The 24754-nt window shown below is 36.1% G+C and overlaps 1 protein-coding gene and 1 pseudogene across 1 annotated transcript in view; one reads left to right on the top strand and one right to left on the bottom strand.

The window, feature by feature from the left end:
- The window catches only part of SUPT3H (SPT3 homolog, SAGA and STAGA complex component), a 433675-nt gene that overhangs the window by 290484 nt on the left and 118437 nt on the right, over positions 1 to 24754 (top strand). The window contains exon 6 of the mRNA XM_012804882.2: positions 6814 to 6953. Within this exon, the coding sequence (XP_012660336.1) occupies positions 6814 to 6953 (140 nt within the window). The remainder of the gene's footprint in view (positions 1 to 6813; positions 6954 to 24754) is intronic.
- Positions 5414 to 6437, bottom strand: LOC105886941 (annotated as a pseudogene).

The following is a 24754-nucleotide window of genomic DNA, read 5'->3' as shown; positions in this document are numbered from 1 at the left end:
ACCATCAAGTCCGAATATCCAGAAACTTAAATAAGATTATCAGCGAAAGTAACACTCAAAGACAACATGACTAACCTGACTAAAACCATATCCTTTGGTTGTAGAGGAAATTGTTTGCATACAGAAGGCTGCACACTGTAAGGGAAGAGACTTTGTTATACAAGTTTATCCACATCACTAAACAAATAAGCCCCAGGAAGGGGAGGGAATTATCTGGAGTGGCTGCAATTTGTTATCTAAAATGTCAATTTTCAATAACGGCAAAAAAATATACTAGATATTCCAAATAATATCTAAGTGTGATTCATAAAAACGAAAAAAAAAGTAGACAATAGAAACTGCCTTTGGTGGCTCATATGTTGGACTTAGCAGACAAAAATTTCTAAGCAGCTATTGTAAATATATTCAGATAACTAAAGAAAACCATGTTTAAAAACAAAAGAAAGACTTCTAATTCTTTCTGATTAAGTCTAGGGTGGTAGTATGATTCCAGATATTGGTCCATTTCATCCACATTTTCAAATTTCTGGGTGTAGAATTTTTTGTGTTAATCAGTAATGATCTTTTATATTTCTGTGGTATCTGTTATTTCCTGGGTTTTGTTTCTTATTGAGTTATTAGAGATTTTACTTTTCTGTTTCTACTTAATCTGACCAAAGATATATCAATTTTATTAATCTTTTCAAAGAATTGACTTTTTGTTTTGCTAATCTTCTGAATGGTTCTTTTGTTCTCGATTTTATTTAATTCTGGTCTAATTTTGGTTATTTTTTCTACTGGGTTTGGCAACAGATTGCTCTTTTTTTTCCTCGTTCCTTCATATGGTTCCTAAATTAGGTTGTTGATTTGTACTTTCTGATTTTTTGATAGGGGCATTTAATGCGATAAATTTCCCCCTTAAGACTACCTTTGCAGTATTTCAAAGGTTTTGATAGCTTTCGGCTTCAGTGTCATTTTGGTCTTGGAATCTAATGATTTCTTTCTTTATCTCCTCCTTGTCCTAGCTGCCACTCAGCATAGATTTTTTAGTTTCCACAACTTTATATGGTGATAAAGATTTTTGTTAGTGTTGAGTTCTACTTTTATTCCATTATGATCTGAAAAGATTCAAGGTATAAATTCTTCTAAGTTTGTTGAGATTTGATTTATGTCCTAAGATATGCTGATTTTTGGAGAATGATCCACAAGCTGATGAAAAGAAGGTATATTCAGTATTATTGGGGTGTGATTTCTGTATATGTGTGTTAAGCTCATTTGTTCTAATACGTGTTTAAGTCAATCACTTCTTTGTTTAGTTTGTGCCGGGAGAATCTGTCTAGTTATGTCTGGGGGGTTGAAGCCCCCAGTGTAGGTGGATGTTATATTATTCAACTAGTTAGGGTTCATTTTATGTATCTGGGAGCATTTAAGTTGGATGCACAGATATTTAAGATTGAAATGTCTTCTTGTTGTATTGTTCCATTGACCAGCATATAGTGTCCACCTTTGACTTTCTTTAGTTTTGTTGGTTTGAAGTCCAGTATATCTGTAAGTAAGATGGCAATTCCTGCTTTTTTCTGATTTCAATTTGCCTGAAATAGTATTTTCCCATCCTTTACCCTGAGTCATATTTTGTTCTTTGAAGTTAAATATGTTTCCTAAAGATTGAATATACTTGGCTTGTGCCTTTTTATCCAGTCAGCCAACCTGTGCCTCCAGTGAGGAATTCAAGCCATTCACCTTTATTATAGAGAGTGTTGATAACTATGGTGCAGTTATGTCGGTCTCATTTTATGGAGGTCTATTGCTTAGTTTTATCACTCAGGCCATTATGGAAGCTAGGCTTTGTCCTCTAGTTTCTGGGTGTCTTTACTTTGCTGGTGGTCTACTATGCTGTTCAGTGTATAGACCAGGTCTGAATACTTCCTGCAGAGCTGGTCTTATAGTGGCAAATATCCCCAGTGTTTGCTTGCCAGTACAAGATTGATTTATCCATTAAATGTGAAACTTAGTTTAGCAGGATACAGAATCCTGGGCTAAAAACTGCTTTGTTTAAGAATGTTAAAGACCAGTGATAACTCTCTTCTGGCTTGTAAAGTTTTCATTGAAATTTCCTCTATCACTCTAATGTTTTTCCTGTTGTAGGTAAGAAGTTGCTTACACCTTGCTGTTTGAAAATTTTCTCTTTCATTTTGACTATGGCCAAGATAATTAGTTTTAATTGAGTCATCCTAGAGTCCTATAACTATCTAATAATCATATTTCTAGGTCTCTCACAATGCTTGAGAAATTCTCCATACTGCTTTTATGCTTTTAGGACTCTTCCTCTCCTTCAGGGATCCCTATGATTCATATTGTGTATGGGGTTTGTGTAGTCCTATATCTCGCTAAGAGATTGCCCTGCTTTTGCTCTCTTGTTTTCTGCTTCTTTGAGTGATTTAGTTCAAGTGTCTTGTCTTCAAGTTCTGAGATTCTTTTTCCTCCATGTTCTACTCTGTTGCTGAGATTCTGTACTGTGTTTTGAAACTCCTTAAATGCCTCTTTCAATTCCTTAAGCTCTGCTATATGTTTTCTAATTATGTTCACATCCTTGGTGACTGTTTTAAATTCATTGATTTCTTTCTTTCTTTCTTTTTTTTTTTTTTGAGACAAAGTCTCACTTTAGGCTTGGTGCCTGTGGCTCAAGTGGCTAAGGCGCCAGCCACATACACCTAAGGTGACAGGGGTTCAAATCCAGCCCGGGCCCGCCAAACAACAATGATGGCTGCAACCAAAAAAAAATAGCCAGGCATTGTGGCGGGCACCTGTGGTCCCAACTACTTGGGAGGCGGAGGCAGGAGACTCGCTTGAGCCCAGGAATTGGAGGTTGCTGTGAGCTGTGATACCATGACACTCTACCCAGGGGGACAGCTTGAGGCTCTGTTTCAAAAAAAAAAAAAAAAACTCACTTTATCACTCTTGGTAGAATGCCATGGCCTAGTAGCTCAAAGCAACCTTAAATTCTTGGGCTTAAGTGATCCTCTTCCCTCAGTTTTTCATTTTGGTAAAGATGGGGGCCTCACTCTTGCTCAGGCTGGTCTCAAACTTGTGAGCTCAAGTGATCCACCCACTTCAGCCTTCCAGAGTGCTAGGATTACAGGCGTGAACGACTATGCCCATCCAAATTTCATTGATTTCTTGAGACAATTTTTGGACAACTTTTTTGAAGAGTACAATATCAAGTCCTGAAATTGCAATAACAATAAAAAAAATCTTCCAAAAAAAGTTCCTAGACCAGCTAGTTTCACACAAGAATTCTACAAAACCTGAAAGAGCTTTTACCTATATTGCACAATCTAGTCCAAAACATGGAGAATGAAGGAATCTTTCCCAACTCCTATTATGAAACAAACTTCACACTGATGCCAAAACCAGGAAAGGAGCCCAATGAAAAAGAACACTACAAATATCATTAATAAATGTTCTTACAAAAATTACTCAATAAAATCCTAGCAAATAGAATGCAGCCACATATTTAAAAAAAATATACATCATGATCAAGTGGACTTTATCCCAGAGATGTCAGGCTGGTTCAACATATTTAAATCCATAAATGCAATTCACCAAATAAATAGACACAAAAACATTGACCATTTGATTCTCTCAACAGATTCAGAAAAAGCAGTTGACAAAATTTAGCATCTTTTTCTGACAAGAACACTTAAGAAAATAGGTATAGATGGGACATTTATTAAGCTGATCAATGCCATCTATGACAAACCCATAGCCAACATCATACTGAATAGAGTAAAACTCAAGCATTTTCATTTAGAGGTGGAACCAAACAAGGATGTTCACTATTGCCACTACTAGTTAACACAATGCTGAAAGTCCTGGCCAATGAAATCAGACAGGAAAAAGATATCAAGGATAGGATATCAAGATTAGGGTTAACATTTTTAACTCAGATGACAACAGGACGTAAAGGAGCCCTTTAAATTGGGGGGGGGAACCAACCCAGTTGATGGTTAAGAATAAAAATGAGCAATTAACAGAAAGGTTTATTCAGATAGCTGACAAACATAGGAGAAAAGTGTTTAAGTTCTTTGGTAACTAGAGGAATTAAATATTTCAATCACAGTGCTATAACTTTATACTCATTAGCCTTTACCATGAAGAAAAAAGGAATTCCTTATTGCTATTGGAAATATGAAGAGTTAATGCATTGCTGTTAACATCTATTAAAATTTAAAATGTTTGTGCCCTTTAACTCAGTAGTTCTACTCTTGTTAATCTATGCCATAAAAATAAAGCCACCCATATAGAATACCATTTAAATGGGATCTCTATTGCAGTATTTCTGCCAGTGGCAAAACCTGGCACAAATTATGTTCCTGTCAATAGGGTATTGGTTGAAAAGGCTGTGCAGTAAAATATTATGCAGCTCTTCTAAAGGAATCAAGCCTATGGAGAATTTCTTTTGTCTCCATCAGCTAAGAAAAATGAAGGGCCAAGAAAAACAAGAATATTATGAGAAAAACCCTTTTTTAAAAAGTAAATATAAATAAAACATCTAAATAAATGAATGTATTTATGTGGACACATAAACATGAAGAAGTATATGATGATGCATATTGGGTGGTTAATATAAATTATGTCTTGAGTTGGAGTTTGGCTGACAATATAAAAAGGAAGATGGGGGCAGGAAGTCAAGCAGAAATGGTATATGGGATATTACTTTAATGTGTTTTTATTATATTTATGGATATTCATAAAAATGTTTTAAAATACAAAAATGAACTAAATCTAAGAGAACAGTATAGATTCTAATATTGATTTAGGTATTTATGTGCTTGTAGATATATTTTTCTACAGCCTTATCTTAAGTTGTCAGATTTTGAAAGAAATATAATCAGATATCTTTTTAAGTTTTTAAGTGCTTTTTAAGTTTTCCTTTGTGTTATTTTTCTTCTATTGTTGGTGCATGGAATTTTTTGCCTGTTTATCTTCCTTTTGTTATTAGATAATATTTTACCCTGTCTCATCTAATGCTTTTGGTCTTCATCCATATTTTCTAGCATTAATGTTATCAGTTCTGCTTTCTTTGCTTGCATATCCTTGCTCCTCATTTTTTTCTATTGTCATTTCATTTCAGATTTGTATATAACAAATACTATATAACAGTATTCTTTTTCCAAATCTGAAAGTGTATTTCCTTTTTCTTTGAGACAGGGTCTCACCCTGTTGCTGGGCTAGAGGGCAGCAGTGTCATCATATAGTTCACTGTAAGCCTTAAAGGCTCAAGTGTTCCTCCCTCCTCAGCCTCCCAAGTAGCAAAGACTATAGGCATACACTATTATGCCTGGCTAATTTTTTTTTTTGGATGTTCCAATGATTTTATTACCTTCTTTCTTATACCTGGAGAGCTGGAAGGGAAACTAGTGATGCTGCGATCTCAATATGGGTTATTAAAGGGGTACAGGGGGTGCCCTGCATCCCTTGGGACTTTCTTCCCATCCACCGTAAGCATGGGCACAATATATCACCAATTTTTGTTCAGGGCATCCAGCTGCTTCATGTCCTCTGGGCTATGGGTAAAATCAAACACCTGGATATTCTGAAGGATACAAGAAGGTGTGACACTTTGGGGGATGCAGATCACTTTCCACGGACTTGCCACCTGAGCAAGATCTGAGCTGGATATCAGCTATGCTTTTCAGTCAGTGCCAGACCACTGCTTACTCAAGCAGGACAGGCTCATCAGAATCACACCAAGCATGATCTGAGGAGCCCAAGGGCTATAAGCGGTCACCTCAGGCCATGTGTTTGGCAGACGGCAATTAGCTCGTTCTGAGCCAAGAATGGGAGGCATTCCACCTGTAAGACAGCTGGGCGCACAGAAGCTATGCTGAGTATATCATCAATCTGCTGACTGTTGAAGTTGGACAGGCCCAGTACCTGTACCAGCCACAAGTGCCACAAGGGCCTTCCACCTCTCCTGGAAGGAGTAGTGGGTAGAATCATAGCATGTGGTCCCATCAGCATTCTTGGAGAAGGAGTTATTTCCCTGCTCAAAGGCATAAGGCCAGTGCATCAGGTACAGGTTCAGATACTCCAGTTGGATGTCAGCAAGTGTCTTCTGGAGGACAGGCTCCACATCCTCAGGGTGGTGCTTGGTGTTCCATAGCTTGGACATCACGAACAGCTCCTCCTAAGGCACTGCCTTGCCTCGTCCTACATCTTCCTGCAGGGCTTCCCCAATCTCAGTCTTATTGCCCTAGATAGCAGTACAGTCAACGTGGCGGTAGCCTATACTAAGGGCATACTTAACAGCTGCTTTTACCTGGCCAGGCTGACTCTTCCAGGTACCCAGACCAATCAGGGGCATCTTCTGCCTAGTGTGCAAGAGGACACAGGAAGCTGTCATTGCCCCCTGGGCAAGACCATGGAGTGTGAATTGAATAGCAAAAACAGGGTTTACTTCTACACTCCCCAGAGATCAGTCTAATTTTTCTTTTTTTTATAGAAATAGGGCCTTGCTATTTTGCTCAGGTTGGTTTTGCACATGCACCACCATGCTTGGCCTTTATCTTCTTTTTATAAGGGATTTCAGTCAACCCTTTCACATTTAGTTTGATCACTGATAATTTGCTTTTATTCTCTTGGTCTAATTTGTGATATGAACAAATGATTCTACATGACTTACACTTTTATTTGAGGTTTAAGAATTCTTTTAATGTTTCTTTTGAGAAAATCCTAATTCTGAATTTCATATATAGGATTTAATAAGTGTAATGATTAATGCTGATGTAAACCTAAGAACATTTCTTTTTTCCTTCTTTTATTTTCATGAAGACAAATTGAGTGGTGGTGGTAATGCAAACAAAAGACAAAAATTTGCTCAGGACTTCCTTAACTCTATTGACCAGACAGGAGAACTTTTGGCAATGTTTGAAGATGATGAAATCGATGAAGTTAAACAAGAAAGAATGGAGGTATTGTACATTCTTCCAATATTTTACAGAAATAGAACAATCATTACAGTGCCTATGCTAATTGGTCTTATTTCTGTGTTCTTTAAACATTGTCTGAAATCCCTAAATCAGTGGTTTTATGTCTGATGACATTAATGTGCAAAGGAGTAAGCTCTGGAGGAGGTAAACTGTCTTCAGGTTGACTTTGGAAAACGACTTTAGTTTTTTGTTTGTCTGTTTCCTCCTTTGAAAATAAATAAGTTTCCCTATGCTGAATATGACATTTATTGATTTTATTTTATTCTATAACTGGTAAATATGATTATTTACTTTTTGTTCTAAATCAACTAGTTATCTTTGTAGACAAAGTTAATTCTTTTTTTTTTTTTTTTTTTTTTGAGACAGACCCTCAAGCTGTCCCCCCGGGTAGAGTGCTGTGGCATTACAGCTCACAGCAACCTCCAACTCCTGGGCTCAAGCGAGTCTCTTGCCTCCGCCTCCCAAGTAGCTGGGACCACAGATGCCCGCCACAACGCCCGGCTATTTTTTTGTTGCAGCCGTCATTGTTGTTTGGCGGGTCCGGGCTGGGGATTCGAACCTGCCACCTTAGGTGTACGTGGCTGGTGCCTTAGCCGGTTGAGCTATAGGCGCCGAGCCAACAAAGTTAATTCTAAGCGCTTTTCTGTTGATGTATAGCATGAAGAATTATTTTTTAGTCTATAGTTGTAGGCTATATGGTTGGAATTGTTAGCTACAATAGGACAATTATATTCTTTATGTTACAGTAACATAAAGTTAGTAATATGTATTTGGATTTCTTGGATATGTTTTAACAATTAATGTGAAAATTTTTTTCTTTTACTTGCCTTATCTATACATAAAAAATATTGTTTCTTTAAATACTTCAGGAAAAAATAAAAGTAACGATTTATTCCATTTGAGTGAAATAAATAGTTCTAAGGCAGTATTCTTTTAGTTTATATTACTCCTTAAATTGGGTAGGAGAGGTAATTCCAGAATTCCTAAAGATTATTCTTAAGTGCTTACGCTATCACAGTCTCCATGCGTGCTAAAAATATAATTATTTCATGTTAAATTTTGGAGGAAGTCCAGTAGACATACATGCTTTATAAACTTTAACAACCTTCTTTAAAAACTTAGTGTGCTTAGATCATGAACTGTGATCTAAAGGCAATGTTCTTTTAGGTATCAATTACCTTAGAAATGTGTGGTTATCTTGGTTTGGAGCAACTGCAAATGGTTTTAGTTCAACTTTGCCTTGGGCCAAAAACATGCTAAGTTGTCCAAAGCAGATGATAAACATATATTTCTGATGTCATTATGGCCTAAACAGGATATGATTGTTTAGTGGCATGGTTTCATTTATATTGTATTACACAGACAACAAATACTGTTTATGCTTTATTTAAAAATATTTGTATATTATAAAAATGGGGATTAAGAAAGGTTTGTTAAGGAAGGACTCTACATAAAACATTAGTAAAATTGAACATGTAACCTTTTAATTTTCATAGGAAAATGTTAGCTCACCAAACCTGTTGCCTGGAAGGGCATTCCATAATTAAGGAGAAGAGAAGAAATTGTACATTTTTTAACATTAAGCTTGTAATAGCAGGCTACTGTAAGCCTGGAAAATCAATGAGTCAGTAAGGTACTAAAGTCAGTAAAAGTCTGGAAATTCAAGCTAGAAAATGCTTGGGCACTTAAGCAGTCTGTACCTCTTCCCTGTAGTTATATAGTGGTAACCAGGATAATAAAATATGAATAGTCGATAAAAATAGTTATGATAAAATCTTCATCTACATAGTAAACCTGAGATTGGCAGCTTCTTTAAGCTTTATGTCATAACTAAAACCTTCTCCCTAACAAAGGTAACAAAGAATAGTTTTAATATTTTATACATTCAAAAATCAGAGTTTAACTGAATAAAAAATGCTGAACTTGTAGATATAACTGAACTATGGACAGTAGAAAGTAAAACCCTAAGAGAATAGGCCTTGCCTGCTTCTAATTTGACAGGTTATACTTTCAAGAGTAAACCACAACTGTGGCATTCCATATGAAACCACTTTGGACTCACAGACTGCAATTTCTTGCTTTTAAAATACAGTGGAATAATCAGTCCTGGCATCATTCTGTGATTTAATTTTCCTTTAAGCATCACTTACAGTCACAAAAACTTTTGTCTACTACCTTCTCCTCTAGAATGTATGAAAATGGTATAGACCTACCAAGAAAGCTTAATTTTAGTTTTCTTCCTTTCTTTATAATCATAAAAACTCACTTGGGATTCTAGCTCAAAACATTGAGCAAGCATACAAAAAAACAGACAATTCTTTCCTTTATTCAGCTGACGTATGCATGCTTGGCTTTATGTTTCACTCACATTTACTTCATTACTAAAAATGTATTATTAATTAACGTAATTTGAAATATAAAAAGTATCTGAATTTTTGTGTCCATTTTGTCTTGTTAATCCATCATCATGACAGTCAACTAAGCCCTACTTACTTATTTTTCTCTGCACAAGATTCTAACACTTCAGTATACCTATAGTAGAGATCCATGATTATAATCTCTGAAGAGCCTTCTAAATTGTCAAATAGAGATTAAATAGTGTCAAGCGTTGTTTTAGTGTATTTGAGGGACTGGAAAAGAGAAACAAGGAAATAGTAAGCATCATAAGACATAAAAATACAACTCCCTTTTAAGGGCCCGTGATCTGCATCCACCTCCATCCCAAAATGAAGCAGTTGTAGTTTAGTGTCAATGATGGTTTTTTTTTTAATTCTAATTTTTTGAATTCTAATTAATAAATTGTGGTCTGTGCCAATCAAAGGCCAAGATAGGTCACTAAAAGCTGCAAACAGCTTCAAGTTTTCTTAACAGTTAGGAACTGTGATCATTCACAGATAAGTTCTGCCTAAGACCACAGCTCTGCTTGTGGAGGACTCTGGGAAGTTTGTGCTTATCATTAATCAAGTAACCTATTCAGTTTCATAAGCTGCCAAATTTTGCAAGTGGATGTAAACAAGGTAGAGTTGGGGGAACTCTACCTTAATACTACTCCTCAAATTGATAAAAGTAAACAAGAGAGTAAGGACTAGAAACCTTTAATCCAGAGAGAGCAGCTTTTAAACAGATGGAGGTACAGAAAATCCCTAGTGAGTGTTTATCTTGGACTTTTAAGTCAGAGGCTTAATAGTGGGCTCTAGAGAGGAAGCAGAATAATGTACATAAAATTTAAAGCCCCATAGGAAAAATTTTTAATAAGCTTTAAATTGAATAAGATTCCTGCTAGCCATCCGAATTTGCTTAACTTTAACTAGCCATAGATTTTAACACACAAACTTTCTCATAAAAGGTGCATGGTAAGAGAAATCAAGTATATCATTCAGTTGTGCAAGTATAATATGGTTTGATCCCTGGAGGGGTTGAGTTCTAGGGATAGGTTTTGTAGGTAAGTGGACTGGAAGACTTTGAAAAAATAGGGAGGGTGAATGGCTATATCAATTTTCATCTTCTCTTATTTTTGAACTGTCTTTCTACTATCCCCATTTCTACCTATTGTGATTTTTTTTTTTTAAGGCAGAGTCTCACTGTGTCACCTGAACTGTAGTACAGCTTCAGAGTAGCTGAGACCGTAGGCAGGGAGATGCTACCTCATTTAGCTAATTTATTCTATTTCTTGTAGAGACAGGGTCTCTCTCTTGGCTCAGGCTGGTCTCAAACTCTTAAGCAAAGGAAAGGAAAATAAAATAACTAAGAGTCCAAAAATATCTTAGATAAGATTTGACATAAAGGAAAAAAATCCTACTAAGACAAGCATTTATAAATACCAGAAAAGTTTAAAAGGTTGAGTTAAAAACCGAAACTCAGAGAGAGTAATAATTTCAGTGTGTATAGGATTTTTTTTTTTTTTAAGTCTCACTTGTCACCCTTGGTAGAGTGCTATGGCGTCACAGCTCACAGCAACCTCAAATTCTTGGGCTCAAGCGATTTTCTTTCAGCCTCCCGAGTAGCTGGGACTACAGGAACCCACCACAACACCTGACTAGTTTTAGAGACACAGTCTCTCTGGCTCAGGTTCATCTTGGACTCGTAAGCTCAGCAATCCACGCACCTCAACCTCCCAGAGTGCTAGGTAATAGGCGTGAGCCACTGTGCCCAGCCCTTCAGTGTGTATAAGATTAAGAAATGAAAATAGAATTATATACTAGAAGGATACATATAGTTTGTACATATACATAATATATACCAACATGTATATGTATTTAAATTTGTATGTATATGAATATATGCATAACATTTACATATATTTAATACACTATGCCCATAGATGCATATACAGTATAGGAAAAGAAATTTAATTTTACTAGATTTTTTTTTTTTTTTTTTGGAAACAGACTCTCACTTTGTCACCTTTGGTAGAGTACCATGGCATCATAGCTCACCACAACCTCAAACTCTTGGGCTCAAGTGATTCTTTTGCCTCAGCCTTCCAAGTAGCTGGGACTACAGGTGTCCACCACAATGCCAAGCTATTGTCTCACTCTGGCTCTGGCTGGTCTCAAACCTGTGTGTAATTTTACTAGATTTTTTAAAAGCTAAAAGGGCAGAGGTAGACAAGACATACAAATGATAGTGGTACAATGTTAGTTTCAGAGAAAAGAGAATTTAAGGAGAAGAGCTTTAAAAAGGAATAAAAGCATGAATTCTGTGTTACTAAAAGATACTGCTTATTAGCTGGGTGTTGTGGCGGGCACCTGTAGTCCCAGCTACTTGGGAGGCTGAGGCAAGAGAATCACCTAAGCCCAGGAGTTGGAGGTTGCTGTGAGCTGTGATGGTACAGCATTCTACCGAGGGCAATAATGTGAGACTCTGTCTCTACAAAAAAAAAAAAAGATACTGCTTATAATGAAGATATAGTAGATATAAATGTTATATCATCAAATTCCAAAGCACTGACACATAATAAGCAAAAACTTCTAGTAGTGTAGGGACAGGTCATAGAAAATCATTTATTGTGGAAACAAGAGCACTGTTCTCAATCCTCAGCATATTGGTTTAGGAGAAAAAGATTTTAATAAAAATCTAAGTTTATCTACTAGAAGCATATATAACATTTTATAAATGAGCAGCAGTTTTACAGTCTTAACCTTGGTAACTGTAAGGATACCACAGGACTCTTGAAGGAAGCAGGGAGAGGTTTAGTGGGACTCTATCCTTTAGTTACCTTGACACCTACTTCCACCAGCACTTCTTCACTTTTATGTATTATCTCTGCATATCATCAGTGAAAGCATTTCACTGTATCTTAAAGATTTTTAAAAATAATTTTTCTTTTCTTTTCTTCACTGTATCTCAAAGATTTTTTTAAATAATTTTTCTTTTCTTCACTGTATCTTATTTTTAAAAATAATTTTTCTTTTCTTCACTGTATCTTAAAGATTTTTTAAAATAATTTTTCTAATGTTGGAGGGTTCGAGTGTTCTTGTTACATGGATGAACTGTCTTATGCTGAAGTCATGGCTTTTAGTGTATCTGTCACAAGAATAGTGTACATTGTATCCAGCAGGTAAGTTTTTAATTGAAAACTATTACCAAACACCATTATTCAACTGTCCATGAGGAATGTGTCTGTCTCTCTACACTTACACACACACAAATTCCAAAAATGCAAAATTTTATGGGGCATATTGCCTTACCATAGTAGAAAATATCAAACCTAGAAAGCAAAAGAGAAGTTAAATAAAACCCTGACTGAAAGTTAAAAAGGGGAAAACTACCATAGTCAGAACAATGTGATACTGGTGTAAAACCTACTAGGCATACCAATGAAAAGAATAAATGAAACAATTAAGAATAGAGAAGAATTTAGTCATAATATTGGCAGTATAGGTCAATGGGAGAAATATGCCTAGATAATCAGGTAACTATCTAGAAGGAGAAACAAAAACAGCTCTTAATGTTACATTTGCATCAAAATATATCCCAGTGAATATTAAAGAATTTGGTGTAAAACGTAAAACTATTTTAAATATAGAAATAAATAGACTAATATCAATTTTTAGATATGGAAGAATTTCCTAGGCTTTTGGTTTTCAAATAAGGTTTTTGAGAAACAGTGCTACTCAGGATGTTAACAGATGCACTGTGTATGGAAGGGAGAGTGCTCTATTGTCAAATGATTTGATGGTATTCTAGGTTAGAATTTTTAAGAGTATACTACTCTGCATTGTGAATTTTTCCAGAGAGGAAACAGTCTGTTAAAATCTTCTGAAAAGATATTCAGAGTCTAGTTTAAGAGAAGAAATTATAAAAGAAGTAACTATTAAATTTGATCATACAAAAATTATATGTGTTTTAAAAAATTAAGAGGCAAACAAATGAAAAGATTATAAAATATCAATATTGTTTATTTACATTGATCTTATAAAATTAATAAAAACAACATTTTAGAGAGAATTTGACAAAGGTTGTGAAAAAAAGAAGAAATAGAAATAACAAAATATCTGTTTATGGGTAATAAAATAGTGCCATTTTTGCCTATAAAATGGTTGAGAGTAGGGTTAGATTTGGCATATATTAACTGTTGCTGGCAATGTAAATTGGTAAAAACTTAAAAGTATTTTAAAATATCAATAAGAAATATTAATATATTTCAACTTGGCTCGGCGCCTGTGGCTCAAGTGGCTAAGACGCCAGCCACATACACCTAAGGTGGCGGGTTCGAATCCCCAGCCCAGGCCCGCCAAACAACAATGATGGCTGCAACCAAAAAATGGCCAGGCGTTGTGGCGGGCGCCTGTAGTCCCAGCTACTTGGGAGGCTGAGGCAGGAGACTCGCTTGAGCCCAGGAGTTGGAGGTTGCTGTGAGCGTGATGCCACAGCACTCTACCCGGGGGGACAGGTTGAGGCTCTGTCTCAAAAAAAAAAAAAAAAGGAATATATTTCAACTTGGTAGACCCACATGGTAATTTCTCTGTAAGATATCAAAAATTTTGATCATATGCATATTCTTACAAGGTTGTTCATCACAATGGTTTTTATAACACTGGGAATGGGGCGAGAGAACCCTTTTTACCCAATATAAGGGAATATATATATTCCCACACACATTGTGAGTAAGACAGGAGGAAATAGTATATATCAGCATTTTAATAGTGGCTGATGTTACAGGATGAGATTTATGAGGGAATTGAATTTATACTGTTTTGATTTTACATACTTATCATTTCTGTTATGTTTCTCTTAATCATCATTTGATTTCCTTCATTCTGCATTTTCCCTTTCTGTTTTATTCTTTTTTTTTCCCCATCAGGAACATTTAATTTATATGTCATGCTAAAGGACACACTTTATGAGGCAAATTAAATAGGCTCTTTAGATGCTATGGTTAAGACTGAATATAGATGAAGGAGGAATTGAAATTGTTTAGGTGGTCTCCTTAAGGTATCAAGTAGAATACATAAATAATTCATATTTTTATTCTAATACAATTAAGTGCATGGTGTGGAGAAGGGCATATCATTGATTATCTTCTAGGTGTCAAGGAAGGTATCTCTTGTAGTATTGAAATACTATCAATTAGAAACCAGTAAAACGGTAGTTAAATTTTAGAAGTTACAAAGTATGTGATTGGCTAAGTAAGCAGTTGCTTCTGATGCATATTTTTCTTTTTAATTATCCCTTGTATCTTGATGCAAGACAGCTTAAAGAGATAGGGAATACAATATGCATGTAGAATGAAAAAAGATATGAGTTGTCATACTGAAGGTAATAGTTTATTTTGCATTTTATTTGAGACATGATTATATCAAGAAGATTCCAGCTCATGAGTATTTTAGTACAAATGCTATAGCATTTATTGGATGCTATCAATCAATAAATAAATGTCTCTAATATTAACAAAGTAGATGTCAACTTTTAGTCCTTTTAATGTTTTCTGCAGCTATATTTCATTTGAGTTTCGATTCTGAAGCTGCTATTCCACTTTGCAATTATTATAGGTATTATGTTATAGAAATGAAGGGTAGGAGAATATAATCCTATATACATATATGTACAATATGTATATATAGACTCTCTTCAAAGGTGTAATAATCATGTAAAAGTTGAAAGTAGTGAATAGTTTTGCATGATGCTTTTGATGGCAGTTAACAAAAAAAACAATACAGCTTGAATTAAACAATCAGAAAAATGTATTAGTTCAGATAAACAAAGTCCAAAGGCAGATTTGACTTCAACCAAGGTTTGATATTGAAGTTAATGCGCTTTGAATTTTCAGCTCCAATTCCCTATAATTCTCTTTTTTCCTGCCTTTGTCTGTTTTGGTTGTCTTTATCTTCAGACAGATTTCTTACATAGGAGCATAGATGGCTATAGAAGTTCCAGGTTCAAATAGAGAATGCCTTTGTCTAAAGATGTACTTTTTAAAAGGTTTTGGTCCCAAGATCTCCCTAAGCCTTACCAGCAACAATAGCTTGTGGGATGAAATGTCCTGACTGGCTTATCCTAAGTCGTATGGTTCATCCCTTAAGCTGAGGTTATAGTCAGCCTCCTGCAGAAGCATGGATCCCTACAGCTTTAGGAAGGATAGGAGAGGCAGACAGGAAGATTCTTAAGTGTAAATGACTTTAACATTATCATAGTATAAATACTAGACTGATGTGTTACAACCTTGGCTTTCTGCTCAAATCTCTAGGAAGTTTTCTATAAGAAGGAAACATGGTAGAGTGAGTGGAAATCATTTTCTTTGGAGTCAGGTAAAGCATCCATCCAATCCATCTTTCCTCTCTTTTATTCATTCAGTTCATTTAGCATGATTCACATCCTTTTGTAAGTCAGTCTCCATACTAGATCCTGAGGCTGTGACTATAAAAAAGACAAAATATGGCTTTATACCCTGAGAATCCTTTAGTAATAACTTGCAAATCAAAAGGTAAATATTTGAGTAAAGGGAATATATGTTTAATAAATGGCTGCTATTCTTTTTATTACTGTATTTGGTTTTCAATTTTGAAATTTCTTAGTAGACTAAGAAATTGTGATGATTGTGTGACTGAGCCAAGTATTTCCTATTTCACTTGCTATTTTATATGAGATATGGTTTATTCTGAGGTAGGGCACATAATTTAAGAGATTTTTCATGACTAACCTCAGGCAGGGCCATTGAATTAACTTCAGTGTGGTTTGCAAAATAGAATAGAGCAAAGATGCATATTAAAATGAGAAACAAAGTAGTAAGTCAGCATTAGTTTCTGGAAGAGATTTATCAGGAGAACACATTACTATGTCTGTTTATTCTATCAAAGATAGTTTTTAGTTCAAGTAATTTTAAAATATGAAATTATTCTTCAGGGAATGTTAGTAGAAAAACTTCCAAGAAACCTTCGGTAAATCTAACTACACAGAGCAGAATTAATGTAAATTAATGTATGTTTTTCTGCCTAGGAACTGCAGGACAGATAATATTAAATGTCTTTAGAAGAACCCCAAATAGTTGTAATATGTAGCTCTGAAACTGATTTCCATTTGTGACTTTATAAACTCTCATCAAGTTACATTTTATCCATAGCTATAGCTGTCCTTTTATTATATGTGTAATGGTAAAAAATTATGTACACATATTTGTTGCACATATTATGTACACACAGGGTTTTCTACACTTGGGAAAGATGTCTTCTGGACAAAGCAATTTTCAATTTATGATATGAAAAGTAAATTATAGATTGTATAAAAATGAAATGTTCCCTAACTCTTCCCTAGGTCTCTATTGTTCTGTAGCTGAAATACATCAGATTTGCCAGGTGATTCTCAAGGGATCCATTTAGGCTTTTATTGACTCTGTAAACTATGCGCTCTGAGGATGGAGTCAGATTTCTGGTTTGATTAGATTGCTATTTGTATGCATGTGAAACTAGTGGTACTCATGTTTTGTTTTTTGTCTTTTAATCATTCCCTACCATTTCTGGATATGTTAATATAATCTCTTGCAGTTACTGCTTTGCTGTAGAAAAATTTTATAGCCAGATTAATTAGGTGACTACTATCTTCATGATAATTTTAATAACCACTAACCATTTGTTTTCCAATCTCAGTCCTGTTTAGAATTTTTTACTGTAAGTTTTCAAGTGAAATTGTTAGAATTTTCTTTTCCCTATTTCCTTAGTCTGTGAAGGGGCAAAATGTATGGTAGCAGCATTAAAACCATGCTTAGAGTAATCCTGGTTTCCCTAATCCAAATCAGAATATGTGATTTTATATCCATCCGGAACTATTTGTTGTAGGGACACAGTATTTTAAATCAGAGTTTGATAGTAAAACATACCAATAATGATTGCTATTCACTTCCACTTTTCCCGCATCAAGGGAAATCAGAGCCATTTCTTAAGGTAAAGATATGCTATTGCTACCAGGGGTCCTCAAACTTTTTAAACAGAGGGCCAGTTCACTGTCCCTCAGACCGTTGGAGGGCCGGACTGCAGGCCCCGGGTTGAGTTGGCTGCTAACCAGAATAGGCAGAGATGGCAAAAACACCCAGCAGGCCAGATAAATGTCCTAGGCGGGCTGCATGTGGCCCGCAGGCCATAGTTTGAGGATGCCTGCAACACAGTTGTATCCTCCAGTGGTAATGCTTGTGTGCAAGCCATGCTGGGCAGCTTCATAAATGTGTATTTGGGGGGAGGAGGTGATGGGGGGGGGCTTTTTACTTTTTTTATGAATTTTTTTATTTTCTCAAATTAATATGAGGGTACAATTTTTAGGTTACATGTTCTCACTTCCAGTTAAAAGTTCCATTTGTAAAAGAGCCCTTCACCCAGAGGGTGTATTATACACCCTCACAATTTGCACATTAGGTGAGATCCCCCCTCATGCCCTCCTTACCACTGCCAAACGTTTGTCTTACCCCCTTGCCCCTTCCTCTTCCCTCTACACCTGAACTGAACTATAATAGTGTTTTATTGTTCTTGTGAACATATAACTGTTTATATATTGATTTCATACTAGTATGAAGTATATTGCATATTTGTTTTTCCATTCTTGCTTTACTTTACTAAGAAAAATGTATTTCAGCTCCATCCAGGTAAATGTAAAAGATGTAAAGTCTCTCCATCTTTCAGTAGCTCAATAATATTCCATGGTATACATATGCCACAATTTGTTGTTCCATTCATAGGTTGATGGGCACTTAGATTTCTTCCACAAGTTGACAATTATGAATTGAGCTGCACTAAGCATTCTAGTGCACATGTCTTTGTGGTAAAATGATTTTTGTTCTTCTGGGTAGATACCTAGTAATGGGATTTCAGGATCAAATGGAAGGTCTACTTTTAGATCTTTGAGGATTCTCTGTAATTCTTTCCAAAAAGGCTGTATTAGTTTGCAATCCCACCAGCAGTGTAGAAGTGTTCCCTTCTCTCCACATCCACACCAGCATCTGGTATTTCGGGACCTTGTGATGTGGGCTAATCTTGCAGGGGTTAGGTGATGTCTTAGAGTAGTTTTGATTTGTATTTCTCTGATGATTAAAGACAACGAATATTTTTTCATCTGTTTATTGGCCATTTGTCTGTCATCCTCTGAGAAGTTTCTGTTCAAATCTCTTGCCCACTGATAGAGTTGTTTGCACTTTTCTTATTATTTAATTTGAGTTCTCTGTACTAGTTATCAGGCCTTTGTCAGATTCAAAACATGCAAAAATCTTCTCCTGTTCCAAAGGCTGTTTGCTTAGTTTGTGGTACCCTTAGCTGTGCAAAAATTTTTTAGCTTGATCAAATCCCAGTTATTTATTTTTGGTATTGCTGCAATTTCTAGCGGGGGGGTCTTCCTCATAACATTTTTTCCCAGGCCAATATCTTCAAGTGTTTCCCCCACATTCTTTTCTAGAACTTTTATTATTTCGTGTCTTAAATTTAAATCTTTTATCCCAACAAGAATCAATTTTTGTCAGTGGTGAGAGGTGCAGGTCCAGTTTCAGTCTTCTACATGTGGATAACTAGTTCTCCCAGCACCATTTGTTAAATAAGTATTCTCTTCCCCATTGCATGTGTTTGTTAGGCTTATCAAAGATTAAATGATGATACATGGCTGGGTTCATCTCTAGATTCTCTATTCTGTACTATATACTTCTCTATTTTTGTGCCAATACCATGCTGTTTTGATCACTATAGCCTTGTAATATAACCTGAAATCTAGCAATGTGATACCTCAGATTTGTTTTTACTTCTATGAACTATATTTGCTATTCAAGGTTTTTTCTGGTTCCATATGAATTGAAGTACTATTTTTTCAAGTTCTTTAAAGTATGACATTGGTGCTTTGATGGGGCTTGTATTAAATCTGTAGATTGCTTTGCATAGTATGGACATTTTAACAATATTGATGATTCCCAGCCATGAGCATGGTATGTTCTTCCATTTGTTGACATCTTCTGATATTTGCTTTCTCAAAGTTTCTTAATACTCCTTATAGAGATCTTTCATGTCTTTTATTAGATATAGTCCCAACTATTTCATCTTCTTTGGTGCTAGTGTAAAAAGAATAGAGCCTTCAATTTTATTCTTGGCACATACGATGGCTACTGATTGTGGGTATTGATTTTGTATCCTGAGATGCAGCTGTATTCCTTGATTACTTCTAAGACCTTTGTAGTTGAGTCCTTGGGGTTTTCTATGTATAAGATCATGTCATAAGGAAAGAAGGAGAGTTTGACCTCCTCTGCCCTCATTTGGATTCCCTTGATCTCTTTCTCTTGCCTGATTGCCATAGCTAGGACTTCCAATGCTATGTTAAATAGCAATGGAGACAGTGGGCATCCATGTCTGGTTCCAGATTAGAGTGGAAATTCTTTGAGTTTTACTACATTCAATGTGATATTGGCTGTGGGTTTGCTGTAGATCGGTAACCTCTATCGGCTTAAGGAATATTCCATCTAAGCCTATTTTCTTGAGTGTTTATATCATGAAAGGATGCTGGATAGTGTCAAAAGCCTTTCTGCATCAATTGAAAGAATCACATGGTCTTTGTTTTTTATTCTATTTATGTGGTGTATTTATAGATTTGTGTATGTCAAACCAACCTTGCATCTCTGGGATAAAACCCATTTCATCATAGTATATCACCTTTTTAATGTGTTGTTGTATTCTGTTTGCTAAAATCTTGTTGAATATTTTTGCATCAATATTCATTAATGATATTGGTATATAGTATTCTTTTTTTGTTGACTCCTTTCTTAGTTTGGGGATCAGGGTGATATTGGCTTCATAGAATGTGTTGTGGGGGATTCCTTCTTTCTCTATATTTTGGAAAAGTTTATGCATTATAGGAATTAGTTCCTCTTTGAAGGTTTGATAGAATTCTAGTTGCGCTTATCTTCTGAATAATTATTTTATTTTCAATTTCATTTAGTTCTGCTCTAATTTTTGTTATTTCTTTTTTTCTGCTGAGTTTGGGATTAGGCTGTTCTTTTTTTTCCAGTTGCATGAGATGGCTCATTAGGTTACTGATTTGCTCTCCTTCTGTTTTCTTCATGAAGGCTATAAATTTCCTCTAAGGACTGATTTTCAGTATCCCAAAGGTTTTGATAGTTTGTGGCTTCATTAACGTTTTGTTCCAAAAATCTAATCATCATCTTCTCATCTGTGACCCAGCTTCATTCAGTATATGGTTAGTTTCCATGATTTTATCTGAGTATGAAGATTTCTGTTGCTATTGAGTTCAGCTTTTATTCCATGATGGTCTGAGAAGATACAAGGGATAAATCCAATTCTTTTGAATTTGTTGAGGTTAGCCTTGTGACCTATGATCAATTTTGGAAGATCACCCATGGGCTGATGAGAAGAATGTGTATTCAGTTTTGTTAGGATGAAGTGTTCCATAAATGTCTGTTAAGTCCATTTGTTCTAAGGTCTTATTTAAGTCCATTATTTCTTTGTTTAGTTTCTGCTTGGAGGATCTGTCTGGTACTGCTAATGGGATGTTAAAATCTCCAACTGTTATAGTGCAGGAAGATATCATATCATTGTTCAGATCAGTTAGGGTTTGTTTTATATATTAAGGAGCATTCAGCTAAGGTGCATAAATGTTAAATATTGAAATCTCTTCATATTGTGTGTTTCCTTTGACCAATATATAGTATCCATCTTTGTCTTTCATCATTTTTATTGGTTTGAATCCAATTGTATCTGCATACAAGATTGCAACCTCAGCTTTTTCTGCTTTCCATTTGCCTGGAATACCATTGTCTATTCCGTCACCCTTGGTCTTGTTTTATCTTTTGAGGTAAAGTGAGTTTCGTTTAGACAACAGATATCCAACCTGAGTTTTTGTATCCAGACAGCTAGCTTATGCCTCTTTAAAGGAGAGTTTAAACCATTCACATTAATTGAGAGAATTGATAGATGTGGCAGAGTTTTGGTCCTCTTGTTTTTTGGAAGTCCAGACCTTAATTTTATGCCTCTCACCATTGTGGAAGCTAGGCTTTGCTCTTTAATTTTTGGGTAGGTTTACTTTGGTGGTGTACCCTCCTGTTGATTTTTATGAAGAATGGGTCTGTATATTTCCCATGGAGCTGGTCTAATCATGGCAGATTTCCTCAGCACATGGATGTCTGTGAAGTATTTGATTTCTCTATCACAAATGAAAGTCAGTTTAGCAGGAGATAAGATCCTGGGCTGGAAATTGTTTTGTTTAAGAAGATTGAAGGTCAATAACCATCCTTTTGTGGCTTGGTAAGTTTTGGCTGAAAGATCCACAGTCATCCTCATACTTTCTCCTTTGTAAGTAATACTTTTCTTATGCCTGGTTGCTTGCATAAGTTTCTACTTCATATTAACATTGGCAAAATTAATTAAAATGTGCTTAGGAGATGCTCTGTTTGGATACAGTTGTGTTGGGGTTCTGAAACTGTCTACCATCTGAATTTCTGTGTCTCTTGCAATGCTTGGGAAATTCTCCACCATAATGTCTTGTAGCAGAGAATTTGTGCCTTTGGGACCATCTTCTTCAGCTTCAAAAGTCCCTATAATTTGGATATTTGATTTATTGGAATGATCCCATAATTCTCAGGGAATATTCTGTTCTTTTTCTCCATTTTCTTTCCTCTTTGAATGCCTAGGATAGTTCAAAATCTTGTCTTCTTTAGCTGAGATTCTTTCTTCACACTGATCAACTGATCAGTAGAGTCTCTCTATTTCTGAGGGACTCTACTGTATTTTGAAGTTCTCAAATACCTTTTTTAATTCCTTAAGCTCTACTGTATCTTTCCTCATTATGTCCATATCTTTAATGACTTTGTCTTTAAATTTATTAATTTCTTGAGACAACTTCTGAACTGTTTTTTGGTTCTCCATTTCCATCTTTTCCTCCATTCCAGTTATCTTATTTGCCATCTATATTCTAAATTCTATTTCTGACATTTCAGCAATTTCTCTGTGGATGGAATTTTCTGATGTATTTTCTTTGATGTCCCCAGAAGGCATTGATTTGCTTTTATTTTCCTTGTTGCCAGAGTTCTTTCTGCTAATTCCTCCTCATGAGTATTTTCAGCTTCTTCTTCTTTTTCTCTTTTTTATATGTTAATTATACTTTTTTTAGTTGAATTGATAGGTTGTCTCTAATGAGTCCACTTTTCACTGTTGCAATACTACTGCCATACTAACAAAGGCAGACAAGTGATGAATGCACAACCCAAATGGTTTCTCCAGGGGGACAAGAATCAGTAGACAGTTCTGGCCAGAGTTCCAGTCAAAATGGCTCTGCCAGTGCTCACTCCACCTACCAAATCAAGCTCACAAGGCTGCCCAGCTGACAGCACTGGCCCAGAGTTCAGGAGAGAAGCTTATGTGCTGGGATCGAGCACTGAGAGATGCAACTGTGGACAGTGTAGGCCCAAAGCTCAGACAAAGTCACCTCCCCAGTCAACCTCAGGGGGCCGCCTCCCAGTGGAGGGCATAGGTCTAAAGTTCAGATAAGAGTCACTCAGGCACCAGGCCCTGCTCACCCAATTGAGCTTAGAAAGCCTCCACCCCATGGAAAGCAGTAATCCAAAATTCAGTCCAAAGTAGCTTAAGCCTTGCCCCCACCCAATTGAGTTCAAGGAGCCCTGCCCACCCAGTTGAGCTCAGAGAGCCCCACCTGGTGAAGGCCAGAGGTCCAAAGTTCAGTCTAAAGTCACTTAAACCCTGGCCTCACCCACCCCATCGAGCTCAGAGAGCCTTGCCTGGCAGAAGCCAAAGTCCAAAGTCACTTAAACCCCAGCCCCACTCACCCAATCAAGTTCTTAGAGCCTTGCCTAGCAGAGGCCAGAGTCCAAAGTCCCTTAAACCCCACCCCACAGAGCCAGTTGAGCTCAGAGAGCCCCTCCTTAAACCTCAGCCTCACCCACCTGATCAAGCTCAAAGAGACTCTTCTGTCATAGGCCAGAGTCCAAAGTCCCTTAAACCCCACCCCACAGAGCCAGTTGAGCTCAGAGAGCCCCTACTTAAACCTCAGCCTCACCCACCTGATCAAGCTCAAAGAGACTCTTCTGTCATAGGCCAGAAATCCAAAGTTCAGTACAAAGTCGCTTAGATACCGGCCTGCCCATCCAGTCAAGCTCAGAGACCTATAACTATTGTTTTTCTTCCACTTTCTTGTCAGCCTGGATAATATGTGCTTCACACAGCTCCTCTCAGTGCAGAGCTCCTCATATTTCGCTTCCATCCACTTCAGTCCAATATCTCTCCCTTTGTGTGTGACTCTCTGGCGAAAGCTGCTTCTAGTCAGCTGTCTCCCCATAATTTGAATGTGAATTTGTTTGGAAAATTCTTAGTCACATTTATTAGATAGATAGGATCTGTGGCTCTCCTAGAAACAAAGGCACCCTGCTTTGCTGCAGTCTTGACCAACTGTTCCGCCTGAGAACAAAGCACTCCACTTTGGTGTTTCCTCACCCTCATTCCTCTGTTAATGTATATTTGACTACCACATGCTGATTATACTGTTCAATTAAGTTTTTTATAGAATCAATCAGTATTTTCTGTCTCAAATACTTTTTAGTTCTTTTTAAACTGAGATCATTTTCTTTTAAAAGATACATTTCAAGGGTTTTCTTAAAGATCAAGTCTACCAATGTGTTTATAAAACACCTTGGCAGAGAAGAGTTTTAAAATATCATTGAATTTAAGAACACCACAGGATTTACCACTAATTTACATTTAATGTTTATAGTTCTCAAATTGTGGTTGTTGTAATAACCAAAATATTTTCGCCTTGAATATTTTGTGGATTATATTTCCCTATTCTTTCTCATTTAACCACATTCTCCACAGTAGGTGGGCAAATTGTTGTTACATAGTCTGGTTTTTATTTATCTTTATTGGTTTAATCTCAACAAGTTATATTACTAAATATGAAAATAAATGTATTCTATGGCAAGGTTTTTGTCTTTTTAATGCTTCAGTGCATTTAGGAGAATTAACAGATCATTGCGTATTTGCTATAGATAATTTCCCCAATTTTTTTATTTGCATCCATGCTGAGGAGCTGCCTTCCGTTTATTTCTTGTCTTGCCACTATATTATGGTAAATCATGCAAACCAAGCTGTTTAAGGAATTTAGACTTATTTCTAGATCATTGTATTTCTCATTTAGATTATGAAATTTGGATTAAGCCATACAACTTAGTGATTAGTGTAATCTATTGTGTTAACATGTCTGTTTGGAACTTTTCATAACATCAGTTCAAAAGGCCAATCAGATCCTGCTGTGCTTTAGATTTTCATGACTCTTCATTTTCTACAGAATAGTCTTAATTC

Source organism: Otolemur garnettii, unplaced genomic scaffold (assembly GCF_000181295.1).
Source record: "Otolemur garnettii isolate 467f Iridium unplaced genomic scaffold, OtoGar3 scaffold00031, whole genome shotgun sequence".
NCBI classification, from domain to species: domain Eukaryota; kingdom Metazoa; phylum Chordata; class Mammalia; order Primates; family Galagidae; genus Otolemur; species Otolemur garnettii.
This window is presented reverse-complemented; position numbering and strand designations above follow the sequence as displayed.